At 53.7% G+C, this 19965-nt stretch overlaps 1 protein-coding gene across 3 annotated transcripts in view; it reads left to right on the plus strand.

Annotated features, from left to right (window-relative positions):
• ABR (ABR activator of RhoGEF and GTPase) overlaps nucleotides 1-19965 on the plus strand; it is a 180087-nt gene that overhangs the window by 113880 nt on the left and 46242 nt on the right. For all 3 annotated transcript variants that reach the window (XM_082370531.1, XM_082370532.1, XM_082370533.1), the window contains 7 exons: nucleotides 423-608; nucleotides 5739-5846; nucleotides 8678-8738; nucleotides 13550-13602; nucleotides 14188-14328; nucleotides 15986-16107; nucleotides 18380-18545. In XM_082370531.1, the coding sequence (XP_082226657.1) occupies nucleotides 423-608; nucleotides 5739-5846; nucleotides 8678-8738; nucleotides 13550-13602; nucleotides 14188-14328; nucleotides 15986-16107; nucleotides 18380-18545 (837 nt within the window). The remainder of the gene's footprint in view (nucleotides 1-422; nucleotides 609-5738; nucleotides 5847-8677; nucleotides 8739-13549; nucleotides 13603-14187; nucleotides 14329-15985; nucleotides 16108-18379; nucleotides 18546-19965) is intronic.

Below are 19965 nucleotides of genomic sequence, written 5' to 3' on the forward strand. Positions count from 1 at the left end.
AAGGGGTTGAGTTCCCAGTCAACCCTCCTTCCCACTGAAGCATGACAAGGGAGTTTATGACTCAGAGCATGAGGCCATTGTGGAAGAAAGCTATGGACCCTGTTAAACCATCAAGCAAACCCAGTACAGGTTGAGAACCAGAGGTCCCTCAGGGGACATGGGGTGGGAGAAATGTGTCCTGGCACCACCCGTCGGACCTGGCGGGACTGCTGGACCAGGCTCCCTCTTCTTACAGTAATGGTGGCTTGTTGGGGCCTGTGACATCAGCTGCTCCATTCAAACCATGGTTCAGATGCCCTGGCCTCAGTGGCCTTATCTGGGCAGAACTCGAGCAGCAGGAGGGCCTAATCTGGGCCCTGGGCCTGCTGACCCTCCGGTTTATTTGCCTCTCACCTCTGCTCTTTCTTCCTCCTCTCTCCCAGCCCATGAAACCCCTGAAGGCCACTGCCACCACCTCCCAGCCCGTGCTCACCATCCAACAGATCGAGACCATCTTCTACAAGATCCAGGACATTTACGAGATCCACAAGGAGTTCTATGACAACCTCTGCCCCAAGGTGCAGCAGTGGGACAGCCAGGTCACCATGGGCCACCTCTTCCAGAAGCTGGTGAGTCTCCCGTTGATGGAGGGCCCTTACCCGGGGCCTCAGTGGAGTTGCTGGTGTTGAGAGAGGACTGGTCAGCCCCAGACCTCCTGGCCTCCTTGAAGGCCTGGGTCATTTCTGAGTCCTGGAGGAAAGCCTGGGCTTCTGCCTTATGGGGAACCTGGGCCTGGTGCCCCGACTCCCGGCCTCCCCCAGTGAAGCCCTAGACTGCTTCTAGGGCTGCCAGAGACAGGCCATGTGGGTGGGTGCCCTTGGCAGGGCACTGTTTCTCTCACCCGGGGGCTCCAGGGCTGGACCGAAGGCTCCCCTGCTGGGCTGCAGGACCCTGTACCTCAGCCGGCAGAGGGGCAAGTGCCAGGTGGGACGGGCAGGGACTGCTCACCTGAGACGTCAGACGCTCGCCTCACTTCCGTGCTGCCTCTGAAGTGAAGAGTCGCGTGGGAGACCATGTCAGCTAACGATCCTCTCCTGAGGACCCTGGAGCAGAAAGCACTAAGAGCCCAGCCCACCCGCATGGCAGGGCAGGGAGAAGGAGAGAGGAGGTGGAAGTAGCGTGCGGCCTTGGTCGGGGACGACTCGCAGAGACACCCTCTCCTCCAGCGCAGTGTCCGTCTCTGGCCGTGTCCCCTGAGGACCCCCAGTCAGACCCACAGGGCCCCACCCGGCTCTCCGCCACGTAACTTCTGCCAGCCCAGCAGGCAGGATGGAGCTATCCTCTGGGTGTGAGTGCTGGGGGGCAGGGAGCAGTGCTTCTCCTTTTCCTCCGCTGCAGTGGTGGGACCTGTTGAATGGACAGGGCTCTGCTCTCCTTACATGGAGAGGACTCTTGCTTGGATGCCCCTAGGCCACAAGCTCAGCATGCTCAAAACTGAACTCACTGGCTCTGAAGTTCTCTGCTCTTTTCCCTGCCTCTGTCTCAGTGGGTGCGGCCATGTCCCAACCCCCGTCCATCCATGACCCCCGGGGGCTCATCCTTGGCACCTCCCCTCCCCCACCCCCTTCCACCTCCCTGCATCCCAGGGAGTCCACTTCTTTAAAGCGCACAGCCACCTGCTTCTCTCCAGCCCTCTGGCGCCCTCACCTGGACCACTGCTGTGGCCTCATGCGTGGCTTCTGCCCCAGACCTGCCTCCCAGGCAGCCTCTGGCCTCTACCTAAAAGCAGGAGAGCGTTTTCGAAACTCCTGACCGGACCTCACGTCCCCCCCCTGCTCAGGGATTTGGATAAAGGCCAGGCTCCGAGGAGTGGCTTATGAGACCCTCTGCTGCTGGCCTCAGGCCACCCCTGGCCTCTGGCTGCTGCCGCCCCACCCTCTGCGCCCCCGACGCTGAACCTTCTGGTCTCAGTTCACACTGCAAGCACGCTTGACCTCTCTGTACTTGCGCTCTAGCCTGAAATGTCCTTCTCTGTCTTGTCTGGCGTCTCTGGTCAGTTTCCAATTTAGAAACGACCTCCGTGGAGAAGCCTTCCACAGCCTCTCAGATGCAGCCCCCTCCGTGAACACTAAACTGCCTGATTCCCCAGAACCATAAGCTCCAGGAGGACAGACTGTACTTTCTTCAGTTTGGACCCCCAGAGCCAGCCCAGTGGTCAATACATGAATGAGTGAGTGAGTGAGTGAGTGCACCGTGTCCTTGACCCCTGGGACCAGGGAGCAGTTGGAAAGGCATTGAGGAGACATCACAGGACCTGAGGTCTGTGTCCTGAGGGACAGCAGTGTTACAGAGATGAGCACAGCTTCTAGAGCCAGGTCGCAGCTGGGTTTGAATCCGGGTTCTGCCACAGGTTAAGCTTGTGACGCTGGGCAACTTACCCAACTTCTCCTGACTCAGCTTCCTGATCTGTGAAAACGAGGATAATAATAGTATTTACTTTATTGGATTGTTGTGAGGACTGAGTGAGTTAATACCTGAAAAGTTCTTGGAACAGGACTTGGAAAATAGTAAATTAGTAAATACTCAGTAGTTAGCCATTATCATGACTGTCATTACTATTATTACTGCTATTATTATTATTGTCAGGAAGAAGCACCCCTGAAAGGCGTTGTTGCCAGGGAGCTCCACACTTCTGGTTCTGGCAGCCCCAGAGTGCTGGCCCCGGTTCAGGGAGGCTGAACACACAGCCATCACTGCCCGCCTGGTCCAGGAGCCTGAGCCGATTGGCTTGGTGGGCAGCCTCTCCTCAGCCCTCAGGAGGGCAGAAGAGAGCAAACCCCGGGGGCGTGGGGAGGGGTGGGGCGCGGGTAGGAGTGAGTAGCCTGGAGCATAGTGGAAAGGCTGTCCCAGTTTATCTTTGTCACTTGGACCCTGCTGTCACCAGACTTCCCCATTCTGGTCTGAGCTTCACTGGCCTGGCCATGAATTTGCTACCCCCCTCTTCCCTCCCCCTGCATCATGAACTGATGTCTGAAGCCCCTGGGGCTACAGGCTTGGGAGGAGGCCGGGCAGGCCAGGCATCTGGAGACAGTTGATTTTCAGCTGGTCTCCGGGTATTTGATTATCCATTACTGAGAGAAGGGAATTAGCATCTCTGTGATTTGTTTTATGGGATCACCCCAGTGCCAAGCTGCTGTTTCCAAGCAACCTCCACTTCCCAGTTAATGGCCCTGGCAGGCCAGGCCTTGGACCCTGCAGACTAGGGTGCTCCATGGAGATGGCAGTGCCTGGGATGGCCGGTGACCCCTGCACACGGACCTTCTGCCCAGGTGGCTCCTGCTTCTGGCGCACCTGCGGCTACTCCCTTCTGCAGTGGGATAGGAGGGTAGCGTTCCACCCTGAGCACCCAGCCTTTATCCTTCTGTGGGAAGGGGGACAAGGAATGTGCATACTTACAAGAATAGCAATGATACTTTGGTTTAGGAAGTGACTGGCTGGCACATCCCCTGTAGCTCGGGGCACCAGTGGGCCAGGACTCCCTCTGGAAGAGGAAGTGAACTCCATCCCTTCCCGCCCCTCCCCATCTGGGATTTTCCTTTCTGAAAAGTCTGGCCCATCTGGGGCTGAGACCTGCAGGGCTCTGGCCCTGGCTTCTTCACAAGCATCCCAGTTCTCACTTTCCCCTCTGGCTTTCCTGCGCCCCACCTGCCAGCTTCCTCGAGTTCTGTCTCTGCCCTGGGTGGCTCCAGATCCCCCACCGACCTCTTTGGATCCTTGAGGAACACAGGGATTCTGCAGAAAGCAGAGTCGATCCGGGGCAGGGCTCGGGGGCAGCCCACTTCCCCCCTCGTACCTTGGTGGGTAGAAGCCTTGCAGCAGCTGAACGTCCTTGCTACTTCATTGAAAAAAAATTTTAACCAGAAAATCTAGAGAATAATGTAGCAAACAATGGTGCAGTCACCTCCCAGAATTAACAGATGTTAAGCTCTGAAGATATATGGAAAGACTTTTCAATCAAGAAAATAAAGCATTACAGATGAGGATGAAGTCTCTCTCTCTCTCCCTTTCCTCTTGCCCTTCCTCTCAACCTAGAAGCAGCTACTGGCATGAATTTGGTATGTAGCCTTCTAGGCTGCAGTTCGTGTTTTTGCTACGCATATATATCTTTTTATGGCATTGCACGTACTTTTAAAGTGTATATAAGTGTGTCTATATGTATCATGTATTTTGCAATTCAATCAGCATTCATTTTGAAACTTGTCAGTGTTGCTACACAAAGATCTAGTTCATCCATTTTAACTGCACTGTGTGTATGGGTTCCTCTATTTGTGAGCATTTGTTTCCAGTCTTTTCACAAAAGAAAGAGTGAGGCGGGTAAATACCCTTGTTCACATTTTCTTGTGCACACACATATGCAAGTTTCTCTAGAGCAGTGCTTTCCAGTAGAAATATAGTGCGAGCCACGTATATAACTTAAATTTTTCTAGTAGTCACATTGAGTAAAAATAAACAGGTAAAATTAATGTTAAGAATATATTTTATTTAGCCCAGTAGAGTCAAAATATTATCATTTCAACATGTAATCAAGATTAAGAAATTAATGAGATAATCTACATTCTCTTTCTCATACTAAGCCTTTGAAACCCAGTGTGTATTTTACGCTCAGCACATCTCAGTTTGGACTAGTCACATTTTAGACGCTCAGTATCCATGTGTAGCAAGTGGCTCCCATACGGGACAGCATAGCCCTGGGGTCTGTTTGTAGAAGAGGATTTGCTAAGTAGTAGGCTAAGCTGTGCATATTTTCAACTTTGTTAGTTATTGACAAATTACTCTCCAAATAATTATACTAATTTACACCCCGGCAAGCAGTCTGTAAAAGTTCCTATTTTCCTACATTCTTTCCAACCCTTAATATCATTAGACTTTTCAATTTTGAACAGGTTGATGGGTATGAAGTAGTGTCTCATTGTGGTTTAATTAGAATTTCCACCCTTTGTTCTGGTAAGAGGAAATGTACATGCAGAGCACAGAGAAGGCTTTCCATAAGTATTTGCGGAATTGAATTAACGAGCCTTGGTTTCCCCTTTTGCAGAAAGGGCTGATGGCATCTGTTCTGCCTCCCCAAGGAGGCGACGAGGCTCTGTGTGGTCCGCAGCTGTGGAAAGCTTTGTGTTAGGTTCAAAGTGACATGCAAATGTGTAGAGAGGAAGGACTTCTGGCTCCTTGAAGGCTGAGGAGGTGGGGAAAGGAACCTTGAGGGAGGCCGAGGGAAGTGGGGACTGCGCCTTTAAATGCAGTTCCCCACACTGAGCATGGGGAGTGGGGCACTGAGCAGGCCACACGTGCCCACCCCTCTCCCTGTCTCCCCCTGCTTCAGCTAATTCCAGGATGTGAAAGACTCGTGAGGCATTAAGGGGCTTCAAACCGTGCGAGACTTTGATGATGCTAAATAAAGCCAAATGCTGCAATGAACTGAATTTTAGCATGCCAACAAAGGCCGTGCCCTGCTCCCCCCAACCCCCAATACCCCCTTGTTAACCTTATTGGCTGAGCCAGTTTCCATGGAAACTACCAAGTTCAGAGGGATACTGTAGTATGTTCATCCTGCCTTTTCCTTCTGCTCCCACCTAGCCATTTGGACTGAGTTAGAGGTTCTGAGTGCTAAGGGAGCTCCAGGTGCTCTGGTTATGCTTTCATCCATTCATTAATCCTCTCTCCCCGTCCCTCTCCTGCCCTTCTCTCTCTTCTCCCTGCAGGCCAGCCAGCTTGGCGTGTACAAAGCATTTGTGGATAACTATAAAGTCGCTCTGGAGACAGCTGAGAAGTGCAGCCAGTCCAACAACCAATTCCAGAAGATCTCTGAGGTGGGCAGCTCCCTGCACAGCCACCCCTACGACTCGGGGTTTGGGGGGCTGCTCAGAGCCTTCTAGCCTTAGGGCCTCTCCTCCCCTCATTGCCAGTGAGGAAAATGGTTCCCCTGATGAGTAACACTTAGCCTGATTTGCTTTCTTGCACTTGACATTTTCCCTCTTAACATAAGAATATCGCTTTATGTATGATTTTGTTATTCTGTTTTAGGTTATTCTGTATTAGAACAGGGGAAGCAAAGAAGAAAATTAAAAAGGCAGCATTCTCCCACACTGTGGTGACCTTAAGCAAGTCACTTCCCTTCTCTTGGGCTTATTTCCTCTGTTGTAGAATGAGGTGTCTGGATTGATCCAGCTCATCCCAAGCTTGCTTGACAACAAGAACCACCAGGGTCACTGTTTAAAATGCAGATCTTCAGGCACCTTCCCTGGAGCTTCAATCCAGAAGGTTTGGGGTGGAGCCCAGGAGTCTGTATTTTCAACAAACTTCCCCAGGTGATTTTTATAATCAGGAAGATTTGAGGGAGTCTGGACTAGGTGATCTTTTAAGATCCTTGCAGTCCCATAGAGAGCGGACAAAGGCCACGTGGAGAAGAAGCCCTAGATCTTCTGGCTGGGAATATGCCTGTCCCTGCGGCTGCAGCCCAGCCTCCCCACCACCCTCCTCCGCAGGGCAAAGATGTGGCATTGTCTGCCGCCGACACTTCTATCCAGGAAGTGGCAGGGAAGGGCTCTAGGATTCCTCAGGAGCACAGCCCAGCTCACCCCTTGAGCCAAAAAGATCTCAGGGATACCCCCCCACCCCCCACCCCCACCAGGCCACTGGCTTTACAATCACAACACCCAGCTCCAAGCTTGGGGAAGGAGAACCTCTTGTTCCAAGGAAAGGGAGCTCCTTCTGCAGTTTTGGAAGTCCTGCCTTATAGGCCCCTCTGAATCCTTTGCTTTCTCTCTCAGCTCTGATGCTGGAAAAGTTGGTGAGGTGCAGGATAGTTTTCGAGAAACTACTGGGGTTATAAGGGTCATACCCAAGTTTGGAATCAGCCGGGAGGCAGTGCGAGAGTGGGGCAGATGGAGATGAAGATGCCAGCTTGATTACTAGTCAAAGCCGGATTGGAAAAACGTGGACATGGATCTGTAGCCACACTGGATTTGCTAACACTTCCCCTCCATGTTCAAACACATCTACTGGGGGCAGAGAGAGGAGGGCTGAGCTCTGTTTCTTCTCCCAAACCTAGGGGTCAGGTGAGTCACCCTCTGCCTGGGAGGACGGAGTGGAGTGAGGGCTGGGAAGGTCCCTCTAAGTGGAGCAATGAGGCTGGAGAAAGGGTTTTCCTCTCACGGCTCCCTGCCCTCCCTGGGTACAAACTGGGTTTCCCATCTGTGTTCAGAGTGACCCTGCCAAGGCTGCCCGGGTGCCCGGGTCATGTGTGGCCCAGAGAGTGGTTGGGGGCGGTCTCCTCTTAGCCTGGGCTGACTGCCTGTTCCCTATGGTGGGCAGAAACCCCTGCGCTCTTCCCCAAGCCCCTCTTATAGCCAGCTGGCCCCAAGGGCAGAGCGAGGCCTGTGGCCTGCTGCCAGTGGCTTCTCACCCTGACTCATGCGCAGACGCCATCACTTCCCACTGGTGCTGCCACTTAATTACTGCAATTAGGCCCTCCTCCTCTGCAGCAGAGCGATTTCATACCTCTAGGCTGCACTGGAAGGGGACATGGAGAAAAATTCCCTAAATCTGGGAATCCAGACACAGCCTTGAGAAGCTGAGCAATCTCCCTTTTCCCCAGCCCCACACCCCAGGCTCAGTCCCTGGGGGTTTTCTCTGTCTAGAAAACAGCTTGAGGCAGGAGTAGGAAGTGTGGAGCTCCCCACTGCCTGGGCATTTCCCCCCAGGCAGAGCAGGCAACATCACCTGGTACCTGTCCTTGGCCTCACCTCGTCCCCGCCTTCCTGCTGACACGTCCCCTGGGAACCCACCTCCCCCACCCCCCCATCAACCATGCACTCAATCTTCCAAGTGGGGATTGCATTACAGCTCCAATTACAGACCACACTGGTCCAGTGGCAAGGGCTGAAGCTGGAACCTCTGACTCTAAAGGCAGATGAAAGAGGTTAGGATCAGATAAGCCACCCCTGGGGTCTGTTTCCGGCACTCACTCCCTGTCACTTTGCATGGGATCCAGGAGGGATGTTGCCTCTTCCTTCCTTGAAGTTTCCTCTCTGACGCCCAGCCCAGGCACAGTGGGTGGGGAGTGCGGGTGGGGCCGGTGGCTGGGTGAGTCCCTTTCAATATGGGTAAGATACAGCTCGGACTGCCCTGCACCTCTCTGCTTCCCCCTGTGCAGGTGTGTGGGACCCTTCGCTCCTTATCTCAAGGGCTGCTCATGCCCAAGGACCAGCTGGTGCTCTGGTGCTTGTGCACTAAAACCCTGTTGGCCCTGGGCTGATGTGTACAGACCTCTGAGTAGTGGCCGCTGCTGCGGGGTGGAGGAGGGGGTGGTCCTCCTCCGGAAGGCCCTCTGAGCTGCTGGGGAGGGGCTTCAGGGCACCAGTCTGAGGAGCACCAGGATCGCAGTCCTCTCCGGTCCCTGGAAGCCCTCCTCCTTGCCTGTATCAGCCGCTGGACCCCCGAGGCTCCAGGAGGTGATGGGTGTGGCCCAGGGGCTCAGTAAGCAGAGAGGCAGAGGGAGGCCTGCACCTGTTAGTCTTTGTCTCTCTTCTCCTATTTGCACCCCTGGGTTTCAGAGCCCTGCTTCCTGCCATGCTCACGATGGGGGATGGGGAGGCTCAGGGGACAGGCCAGGTGGTGATTCCTCTCCTCTGTTTGGCAGGAACTGAAAGTGAAAGGTCCCAAGGACTCCAAGGACAGCCACACGTCAGTCACTATGGAAGGTACTTTGGGGAATGGCTTGGATGACAGTCACCTTCCTTTGTCTGGCTTTGTGGACTACGGTGCCCTGCTTGTGTGTGTGCGTGTGTGCGTGTGTGTGTGTGTGTGTGTGTGAGCGTGTGCATGCGAGGAATCCAGCCTCTGTCCCCAGGCAGCTGGCCAGCTACAAACGTGCTCCTCCCTAGGATGCCAGCAGGCGGCTCACTCCCCTCCTCCTCCTCCCCCTCCACGCACGCAGCCCTCCGCTCCCCTCCCCCTTGCTAGAGGAGCACTCAGAAGCGGCTGCTTGATTCTCGAGGCTGTGCAGCAGCAGCCGGGAAGGTGGCTGAGTGGCCGGGCGGCTGATGGGAGCTGGGGAGCCGGGAGCGATGGCCGCAAGCTCCTGCCGCGGGGACGGAGGCTGCCATGGAAATTCTCCTCATCATTCGCTTCTGCTGTAACTGCACCTATGGTAACCCAGGCCCCCTCTCCCGAGAGGTGGTGTGTCTTCCCACCTCTGGGGGCTGGCTGGAGTGGGCTGAAATGTGGCCATCAAGGTTTGGGGGGCAGCAGGGCAGGGAGGGGAGGGACAAGTGGCTGGACCTATGTTAACCCCGTGCCGGCCAGCTTCCAGCCTGGAGTTGAAGTCTGGGGGCCACTCGGGGCAGGGTGGCTTGGAGATGGGAGGACCAGGCTAGAAGGGTCCAGGTACCCCCGAGGATCTGTGGGGAGTTAGTGGCTCAGCTTGAGAGGCTGGGGGCAACTTCCTGGAGAGGCTGTTAAGGAGAGAAAGTGACGAGGCTGGGCCTGCAGGGGTGGCCACCCTGGGGCTGGAGAGGGGTCAGCAGGGGCCAATCGGAGAGTGACAGATGGTCTGGATGGCAGTGCCTTGGAGCGGGAGGGCGCCAGCCCCGGCTGGAGGGAGAAGTTGGGAGTCTCTTTGTTTCGTGAGAGGCCAGGGTATTGTGTGCTTGGAGTGCACACACTGCCTTCGCTCTCTCCTCTCTGAATGGCAGGGGAGAACGTGGATGTGGTTGGGAGCAGGAAGGAATTGGGTTGCTCCCAAGGGGTTCGTTTCTAGCCACTGGAGACCCTTGAGCTGAGGTCTTGGCCGTGAATGCTGGTGGGAGAGGGGGGCGTGGCCGGCTGCTGGTTCGTGAAGGTCACACACCCCCCATACAATAGGGGGGACGGACAGAGCAGCATCTTTGCAGCTCCCTCAGGGAGGGGGTCCTGGGGCAGGTGTGTGCAGTCAGCCAGGCTCTTGCTCAGAGGAGGCTGGCACAGATCTAGGCAAGGAAGTGTCCGGAAGCTAGTGGGCCCCGCCTTCCGAGGCCAGAGGTACCTGAGGGATGAGCCAGGCTGCCTTTGGCAGGGGCATAAGGGTCAAATGTTGCCCCAGGTCAGCTGCTCTGGGCTCCTGTGGCAGGCAGCTGGTTTCAGGACCTTCTCTCCCACCAGGCGTTTTGTCTCTGCACCCCTCTCAGCCACTTTGCTCTCATATCTCCGTGGTAACCCGGAGCTCCTTGTCGAAGGCTGAACAGAGGGGGGTGGCAGCATGCTGGAGGAGCAATGCTGAGGTTTCTCAGGCTCTTCCCGGAGGCCGCTGTGCGCGATCAGCTGTCCCCTCACCTTCTCGGGCTGTCCTGCATTGAAGACAGCTCGTGATGGAGATAGCCCCTGAGGTCGTCCCCCTCCAGCTGTCCCAGCAGGACAGCTGTAGTCACAGGCAGAAGCTGATCTGGGTCCCCGCCCCTCGGCTCAGATTCTGACAGGCTTGAAACTGGCCTGGTCCTAGATCTGAGGGGAAAATGCCCTTTTTGGTCTGGTCTAGGAGTTGGTCAAGTCTCCAGTCAGTCTCCCTAAAGAGGAAACGGTCGGCCCTTTGCTTCCTCTTTCTTTCCCCAAAAGAAGCTTAGTTTTAGTGAAACAGGCCTGGGACCTGGAGTTCAGGGTTTCTTTGGTCCCTGCAACAAAGTCAGCTTTAAAGTGAGCGGTCAAGAGTGAAGGAGCCCTTGCTGACCACGCTGTTTGAATCTTCTCAGCCCCTCCAAGGAGTGCTGGTCGTGGGGTATCAGGGAGGCTGTGCGACTTGGGGCTCACTCTGCAGTTGTCTGCCTTAGCGGTTGTGTGCCGAGCGCCTAGTCTGCAGGGCGCCAGGCCACACGCAGTGGAGGTGCAAGGAAGGTCACGTGTGACCCAGGCCCCTAAGAAGGGGGCTCACCTTGGCAACAAGAGAGGCCCGCTCATCCACTCCTTCCCGGTGAACCTTTCCCAGAATCCTCCCGAGGGCCACCGAGCTTTTGCAGGTGCTGCCTCCCCTACAGAAGGGGACGTCTCAAAGATAGGAGCACGTGTAGACCATGGGTAGATTCAAAACCCAGCTGTCCCTTACGGCTTTGTGATTGTGAGCAAGTTACATAATTTCTTTGTGCTTTCGAGAAGTTTCTGCATCTGTAAAATGGGGCTAGTGATAATTGCTTCCCTTTTTAATTAAAGGAAATAACGCATGTAAAACAGTGCCATTGGACACAGAGTAAGTACTCAGCAAACTAGAGAGAGGCCAGCTTGCACATGTCATGGTTTGACTTTTAGGCGCCGTGAGTGTTGCTTGTGAAAGTCCTGGTTGTGGAAGGCTTTCTGGAGGAGGGGGAGAGACAGGCATTGCAACTTGGTGAATGGTGTCTGTGCCAGAAACAGGAACCCCATGGTGAGGAGGGGCGAGAGTGGGTGAAGCAGAGGCAGGAAGCAGGCCAGCCTGCTGGAGCCGTGGAGCAGGTGAGGGGGGAAAGGTGGGCTCTTCACCCTGCATTCTCAGGGGAAGCAGGTGCGCAGGTGCCGTGGAGAACACGAACATCAGGGCCGCGCTGGCTCCTTCCATATCTGACGGTGGCCCCAGGGCCCTCTCGCTGCACTTGCCTCTCCCCACCCTTCCTCCCACCTGCCCCTCCACCACCTGGGGCTGATGCATTAGGACTCATTCCATGGCCACAATCAAGTGGACTCTTGAGGTGACTATAGGCATATTAATAACCCGTCTGAAACCCAATCCACCATTTGTGCAGACCTCTGAGCTTAGTCAGAAACCTCTTCCTCCTGGGACCTGGCAGAGGGGCAGAGGGAGCTGACACTGTAGTATCAGCTTTCCCTGGGCGGGAGCTCGAGGGCCCACCCTGGCAGGTGTCTGCTGAGCTTGCACTTTCTCTGGGTCTCTGGGGTTCTCAGGGAGTGATTTTTTTTCCCCCTGCAGATGGGCTGAGCCACAGGTGGGTACCCTAGACAGCCTCAGAACTGGCCCCCTCCTGGGCTGGTAACTGGGCTGTACCCTCACTGTCCCGAGATACCCCAAGCCTGGTCCTGTCCATTCTAGCTCCCGTAGCCCATGGGGAGGGGCTTTAGACATTGCTAAATTAAGAAAGGGCTGCAAATAAATCATGGGAGATGTGTTTGCATAAAGCGGTGGTTTTCAACCATTATGACATATCAGAATCAGCACAGGAGATTTTTTAAAATGGTGATGCCTGGGTTCTGCCCATCAGAGCCTGCTGTTTAGTTGATGGGAGAGGGGGAAACAGGCATCTGAATCTTTTAGGAGTTCCCTAGTGATTCTAATGGGCAGCCAGGCAAAGCCAGCAGATGAGGCTCGGGGCACACCACTGAGACTGCATCTTCTCCGTAGCCAGCAGATTATTCCCCAAAGTGTCCATTGAGCAATGCACAGGGTATTTATATCTAGGGCTTTGGGGAACTCTCTGGTTTGGGGGCTGGCTGGGACATGAATGTCAGCTCTGGGACCGGTCACAGCCTGGTCCCATGGGACACCCACTCTAGGGTCCTCCTCCCCAGCCCAGCATCCTGCCTCTTACTGCTCCCACGGCAGGAGGACAAAGGTCATGACCCCATGGACAGAGGTGTCCAGGTGCGGGGCCGGAGCTGAACCACCCAGGCTGGGAGGGGCAGGGCACAGCTGCTTGCAGGAGCTTTGTCTGGAAGTGTCAGTGGGCCAGCTGCCGCCTCCGCCTGTCCCTGCTGAATCCCAGCAATCCTCATTTGGTGTCCTGGTCACCAAGGGGTGTGGCCAGTGGGGGCCCTGGTGAGCTTGCATTTTTCCCAGCCTCTTCAGGGGCTCTCATACTCGAAGCCCCACCTGAATTCCTTTAGGAAATCTTTGCCCCCCAGCTGCCACTAGCTTGAGAGCAGAGCCTTTCTGTGGAGGTTGGGCATGCCTCCTTGGCCCTCAGCCAGGAGGGGGTTGAGGGCATGGAGAGGGGTCTTCCTCATGGAGATGAGGTCAACCGTGTGGGTCAGAACGAAGCATGCTGTTCCCAGCTGGCGGTGCCAGGCCTTGGACCAGAGGGATATGAGAATGATGGGGCATGGGGACAACGCCCTCCCTGGAAAAACAGTGTCTCCTTCCTGCATTCTGGGGTCCCAGGTGTGACCCCCAGAGTCCTGGAGCTCTGGGGGGTAAGGCTGTGTGATTCATCGTGGAGGGTACAGAGGAGTATCTGTGTCTGCTTTGACCCTGGTCAGGCCAGGACGGGCCTGGGGGGCGCACAGCCCTCGAAGAAATCACATCTGGTGGGAGATGAAATGAGGAGGCAAGTGGGAGGGGGCCTGGGCCACCAGAGCTGTGTGTCCCCCTTTTGGTGTGGTCTGGCCTGCCTGGGGTGAAAATGGAGGTGTGGGTTACCATGGAACCCACTTTGGCCTCCTGTAAGCGGGTGTCCATGCAAGGGAGGGAAGCGGGTCAGGGCATAAGGTTGCCCCCTAAGGTCTCAAGCTGCTCCCTGTATTTCATCTGACCTGTCTCCTTTCCCCCTGCCCCCAACAGCACTGCTCTACAAGCCCATTGACCGAGTAACCAGGAGCACCCTTGTCCTACACGTGAGTGTGTACCCCCTGAATGGCCTGAGAGGGCTTAGGAGTTGGATGGGAGACTGAACTCAGGGTGGGCGGGCACTGGAGTCGCTGAGAACAGCCCATCTGGGGAGTTGGGCAGAGGGTCGCTGGGCCCTGACTGCACCTGCCTGGCCTGTGGTGACCATGCTAATGTGTCCAGGGCCTAAAAATAGCTTGGCTACTAAGCTTGATTTTTGGCCAAATGCTCCCTAGGAGGCAGGCACTTCCTGCCTCCCGATCCCTTGACTGATGGTCTCCAGTGTCCTTGGAGCAGCTGTGGGGTGAGTAGGGGGGTGTCTCTCCCAGCTGCTTGGTGACATGAGACTCCACCTGGCCTGTGCTGCCCAGGGGAAGAGTAATGACTGAAGCAGGAATAAAGGGGCACCACTGCCCTCACCCCTGCTGCTCTGACCCTAATTTTTATTTCAGATTTTGCAGGCATGACCAGGTTAGAGTGTGGGTCCCTAGTGTCTCCCTCGGAATTCTTTTAGTGAGGATAGAGTTCTCCCCACTGTCTTCTCACTAAGCCCCAGAACAGCTCCCCTCAACTCACCACCCCATCCTTCCCAGGACCTGCTGAAGCACACACCTGTGGACCACCCAGACTACCCGCTGCTACAGGATGCCCTCCGCATCTCCCAGAATTTCCTGTCGAGCATCAATGAGGACATTGACCCCCGCCGGACTGCAGTCACAACCCCCAAGGGGGAGGTGAGCTCAGGACCCAGCATAGCCTGGCACCCAGATTGCCCGTCCCTGCTCTCCTGCCCGCTCGGGCACCACTGCCCGATGCTCTGTGCCTCTCCAACCCTGATCTCTCATTCCCAGCCAAGGAGAGGCCTTCAGGTCCTGGACTGACAGCTTAAAGTCCAGCGTCTCATTAATCTTCGTAATAGTCCACAGGAGCAGAAGAGGAAACAGGGCCCCGGAGAGTCTCTCCAGGTCTCCTGCATGAGGTCTCGTGGCTATAAGTGTCGGAACTGGATTCTTTAGCTGGGGTTATCTGTCTGCAAGCCTCATGCGCTGACCCCCAGACCAGGGCTCTGGCTATCTCGTTCTTGAATGCAGACACCCCCCCTCTGGACAGTATGATGTCCTCAGAGTCTCCTGGAAGATAATGGCTCAGGCTGAGGGAGCTTGTGGAGTCAGGGAGAGATGACTGAGGCTGCCAGGTGGCTGGACTGTCCCAGGTGGGCGCCTAGGTGTGGCTAGCAGCTCCAGTTCCCTGGGGGCCCTTTTTGGTGGAAGGGTGGGGACCCCTCAGTGAGGGGAAGCAATGTGAACAATCAAAGGGACAGTTACCTGCATGGGTCAGCGGCCTGGCCCGCATACGGGGTTTCCTGTCCAAGAGAGGTAATTAAGTGGCGTTTAGGAGTGAAGGCTGGCTGGGTTTATGCTCCTTTTGTGACATTTACGAGCCTCCAGTGTCTCCTGGGGAGGGAAGTAATGAGGGACACATTCTGGAGAGTGACTAATAGGGTACAGAGAGCTGTCCCTGGTGCAGCTCCCAGCCCTGGTTTGCAAACCCTGGAATGTCACCAGTTTGTTGGACTCTGTGGATGTCTGAAAGAGCTCCAGAGGCCCTAGAACATGACCAGTTTCAGATCATTTGAATTGTATACTTTCTACGTGCTCACCTACATATTGCAACGTATATAGGTCACACGGCACATAATACGGGGAAGGCTGGGACAGATAGTGACAGCCCCACAGCAGCCTGCTGGCTCTGAGGGTGGCAGGGAGGAGGCTCTGGAAGTTATGCGTGGAGCAAAATGCTCTGGACCAGCCAGAGCCCAGGTTAGAGATGGCTGCAGGTTCCCCAGGACACTGTGATGGCCCCACAGAGGGAAGTCCAGGGTCAGAGACCGTATAAACGGGCCTGAGTGGTTCTGCAGGTCGAGGTTTAGCTGAAACTAGATCAACATCTTAGGCAGGGTTAGGGGGGTTTTATGGTGGGGGTGGGAGGGAGTGTTCATGACCCAGGGTGGGTCCATGCAGGTGTGAGCTGTTGAGAGCTGCAGGGAAGTGGAAAGCTACCACTTGTTGATCACATCTTACATGCCAGGCACTGTGCTAACTGTTCTACATACACCATGACTCCTACCTTGTGGGGCAAATATCATTGTCCCCATTTTACAGTTGCTAAGACTGAGGCTTAGATAAATCAGGGAAATTGCCCTCAAGATCACAGCCAGGAAGTGGCAGAGTCTGGATTTAAGCCCACGTCCCTGACCCCAAAGCCAGTGCTCTTAACCACCAGACACTACGGTCCCTCCCTGGAGCCCCACCCTCACCCCCACAGCTGGATGGGTGCAGGCTGGGCCCTGGGCTGACTCCCAGGCGGGGGTGGGTGTACCATCTCCCTCAGACGCGGCAGCTGGTGAAGGACGGCTTCCTGGTGGAAGTGTCGGAGGGCTCCCGGAAGCTGCGGCATGTCTTCCTCTTCACAGACGTCCTACTGTGCGCCAAGCTAAAGAAGACATCGGCGGGGTGAGTGTGCAGATGGGGGGCGGGAGAGCGACTAGACCCTGCCCACTGTGGAGCCCCTCAGCAACCTGGGGCAGTCTGCATTTTTTCCCCTTTTAAAAAACATACTAATTAATTTTATTTTACTTCATAGCCTTTTTCTAAAAATAAATCATGGTTTTACTTGTAAAGATAATGCAACCAGATTACAGAAAAAAAAAAAAAAAAACCCATCACCCACCTGAACATAAGCATCAGTCTCCTGCTGCTGTATTTCCTTCCAGTTTTTTAAAATGTTCTTATGTTTTTTCGTATACTTGTAATCAGAGTGAATACCCAATTTGGGGCTCTGCTTTTTCCATTTCACGTCATAAGCATTTTCCCTGTTGCTGCCTAATCTTCATAATCATCATTTTACTTTCCTGCGTGATGTTACAAGTAGATATGCCATAATTTACTTAAGCATTCTCCTTTTATTAGACATCTCTAAATTTTTGCTAACTGCAATTCAGTGAATATTCATTAAATCTGCTGCTATCATTTATTGAGTGGTTATGCCATGCCAGGTGCCACGACAAATGCTTTGAATATATTATTTCTAATCTGCCCAGTGACTCCACAAAGTAGGTATTATTATCCCCATCTCACAGATGAGAGAAAAGGCTTAGAATAAAGTTAAATAAGTTGCCCAAGGTCACACAACTGAAGTGGAGGAGATGGGATCTGAACCTTAATCTGACTTGAAAGCTTCTTTCCAGCTCCATCACTATACCCAGTGATATGGGTGTCTCTGTGTCACGAGCAGACAAGCTTATTCAGTATTCACTCCCACATTCTTCCACGTGTATTTCCTTATCATCTACGGTATGCCAGGGGAGACAAGCCATACGCTCAGTGTTGCAGGGAGGTGCAAACCAAAGTCCTGGGCGAAGTGAGAGAAGGAGAGGTTATTATGAGTTTCAATAGAGGGGATGACTCCCTGGAACTAGATGACATTTGAGATGATTCGAAAGCGGAGGTGACAGTCATAAGTATACGTACCTCTGCCTTAAGTTCTTTGCCCAAGGCAGACATAACTAGTGGACCATGGCACCATTTCTCATTAGACTTGGATGTGGCTTCTTTTTTATTTTTTTTTTAAGGTACATTCTCCGAGATTACTTCTCTTTTACTACTTTTTAAAAAAAATAAATTTATGGGCTTCCCTGGTGGCGCAGTGGTTGAGAATCCGCCTGCCAATGCAGGGGACACGGGTTCGAGCCCTGGTCTGGGAAGATCCCACATGCCGCGGAGCAGCTGGGCCCGTGAGCCACAATTGCTGAGCCTGCGCGTCTGGAGCCTGTGCTCCGCAACAAGAGAGGCCGCGATAGCGAGAGGCCCGCGCTCCGCGATGAAGAGTGGCCCCCCGCTTGCCACAACTGGAGAAAGCCCTCGCACAGAAACGAAGACCCAACACAGCCATAAATAAAATAAATTAAAAAAAAAAAAAAAGATGGCTAGCAGGAAAAAAAAAATAAATTTATTTATTTTTGGCTGCGTTGGGTCTTCATTGCTGTGTGCGGGCTTTCTCTAGTTGCGGCGAGTGGGGGCTACTCTTTGTTGTGGTGCGCGGGCTTCTCATTGCGGTGGCTTCTCTTGTTGCGGAGCACGGGCTCTAGGCACACGGGCTTCAGTAGTTGTGGCTCGCGGGCTCTAGAGCGCAGGCTCAGTAGTTGTGGCGCACAGGCTTTGTTGCTCCGCGGCATGTGGGATCTTCCCAGACCAGGGCTCGAACCCATGTCCCCTGCATTGGCAGGCGGATTCTTAACCACTGCGCCACCAGGGAAGTCCCTTGGATGTGGCTTTATAATCCTCAACTCAGTATCCCATGTGACCTCTATTGATAAAAGTTGGCATTCAAAATAGCATCTGTATTCTATCTCTAGCCTAGAAGATAATGAATATAAGCTAAGTATAGATAGACTAGAAGGGAAGGAAGAGTGTGGGATGGGGAACAGGAAAGCATGAGACCACTCTTGCTCATACCCTAGAGGTTTGGGCTGTTTAGGAACATCAGTTGTTCTGGGCCAGAAGAATGGCAGGCCCAAGGTCCAGAGCCCTTACTGCTGCCTGACCCTAGAACCCAACTGTCATTATTCCACGAGTGTTTCCTGATTAGGCTCCTCAAGAAGGGGAATCGTTCTTGCCTGTGATGAGTTCTTAGTAAATCCCTTTCAAGTGGTGTTTGGTTCCAGCAGTTCAGGCCTGAAGATCCAAATTCCTTTCTGGCTCACATCTCCCTCTGACTTGTTTGCAGGAAGCACCAGCAATATGACTGCAAATGGTACATCCCCCTGGCTGACCTAGTGTTTCCATCCCCTGAGGAGTCTGAGGCCAGTCCCCAGGTGCACCCCTTCCCAGACCATGAGCTGGAGGACATGAAAATGAAGATCTCTGCCCTTAAGAGTGAAATCCAGAAGGAGGTAAGCAGAGCCTGGCACCAGCTGGGGCAGGGAAGTTGGCCATTTTTATTGGGGCCCTTTGAACTGGGTGTGCCAGGGAGGTGGAGGGAGGGGAAGTGGTAAGGTTTGGGAGTCTGACAAGGGAGGCAGGATGTAAGAGTGGGAGGCCTTTCTTTATAGTCTTCAAGATACATTTATGTGCCCAGGGAAAGACTCTAACCATGGCAGATTAGCACTGAGCATATGGAGGGCGGGCCAAGGAGTCAGTGCTCAGAATTCAGTGGGGTTAATTATGGGACGTTTCCTGGGGAACAGTGTATGCCAAACACTGCAGAATAGGAAAGCAAGAGAAGAAAAAGTCCTTCTTAAGGAAAAGCAAGATGTATGCAAGAGAAAGGACCTGGGAGGCCCCTCAGAAATGGACAGATCAAGTCGGCAAATAAATAACAGAGGGGGCCTTGAATATCACATGATCTAAAAATGCACAGAAGCTTGTGTCCTGACAGAGAACTGAGATTCTGTCAAACACACACGGAACATTCACAGACATTTATCATGTATTAGGCTGCATAGGAAATCTCAAATTGAAAAGAAAAAATGATAGTGTACTGGTCATGTTCACAAACTACAGTGCAGTAAAATTAGAAATTAACAACTAGAATATAGTTAAATATATGCCTGGGAAGTTAAACTTTCAAGATAAAGAGGAAATCAAAATGGAAACTGCAAACTGTTTAGACCTGCATGAAAATGAGAGCACTCCATATCAAAACCCATGGGATGTAGCCAAAGTGCTCTTTAGAGGACAATGGATAGCCTTAAATTCATGTATTTGAAAACAGTGGCTAGAGGAAAGCACCTTCCAGGCAGAGCCTTCCGCATGAATGGAAGGAAGAGCGTGGAGGGGCTTGGTTGGTTGGCCTGGTCTCTCCTCTTCACCCATCCAGGCTCGGCCTTAGGCCTAACCTCACCTGATGACCCTTCCCTGATGTCTCCCTGCTACAGTCTGGGTTGGGTGCCCGGCTTCCTGGTTCCAGACGTTTATCTCTTTGCTTGGCTTTGTTGGTACTGAATTAAAATTGCACGCTCTGCTTTCTCTTTTCCCCACTAGAATTTCAGCTCTAGTGAGGGGGCTATTTTCTTCAGTCCTATGCCCTAGTACTTAGCACGTAATAAATAGGTGCTTTGGGAACAATTGTTGAGAAATACATGACCAAATGGCCTCTAAGGATTCTTTAAACCCAGATATCTCTCTTTGAACAGGGGAGAGGAAGACCACAGTAATAACCCCAGGGATGTTTGGTTCAGGGGAATGTCCTAGGGCTGAGGGTCAGACTGCGGGTGCATCTGCCCGGAGGGAGCCCCCTGACAAGCACAGGTGTCCTCCTCCTGAACAGCCAGGCTCACCCTGCCTCGGTGGAGCCTGTTTCCCCATCAGGCT

Source organism: Balaenoptera borealis (assembly GCF_965194805.1).
Source record: "Balaenoptera borealis genome assembly, chromosome: 20".
In the NCBI taxonomy this organism is placed as follows: domain Eukaryota; kingdom Metazoa; phylum Chordata; class Mammalia; order Artiodactyla; family Balaenopteridae; genus Balaenoptera; species Balaenoptera borealis.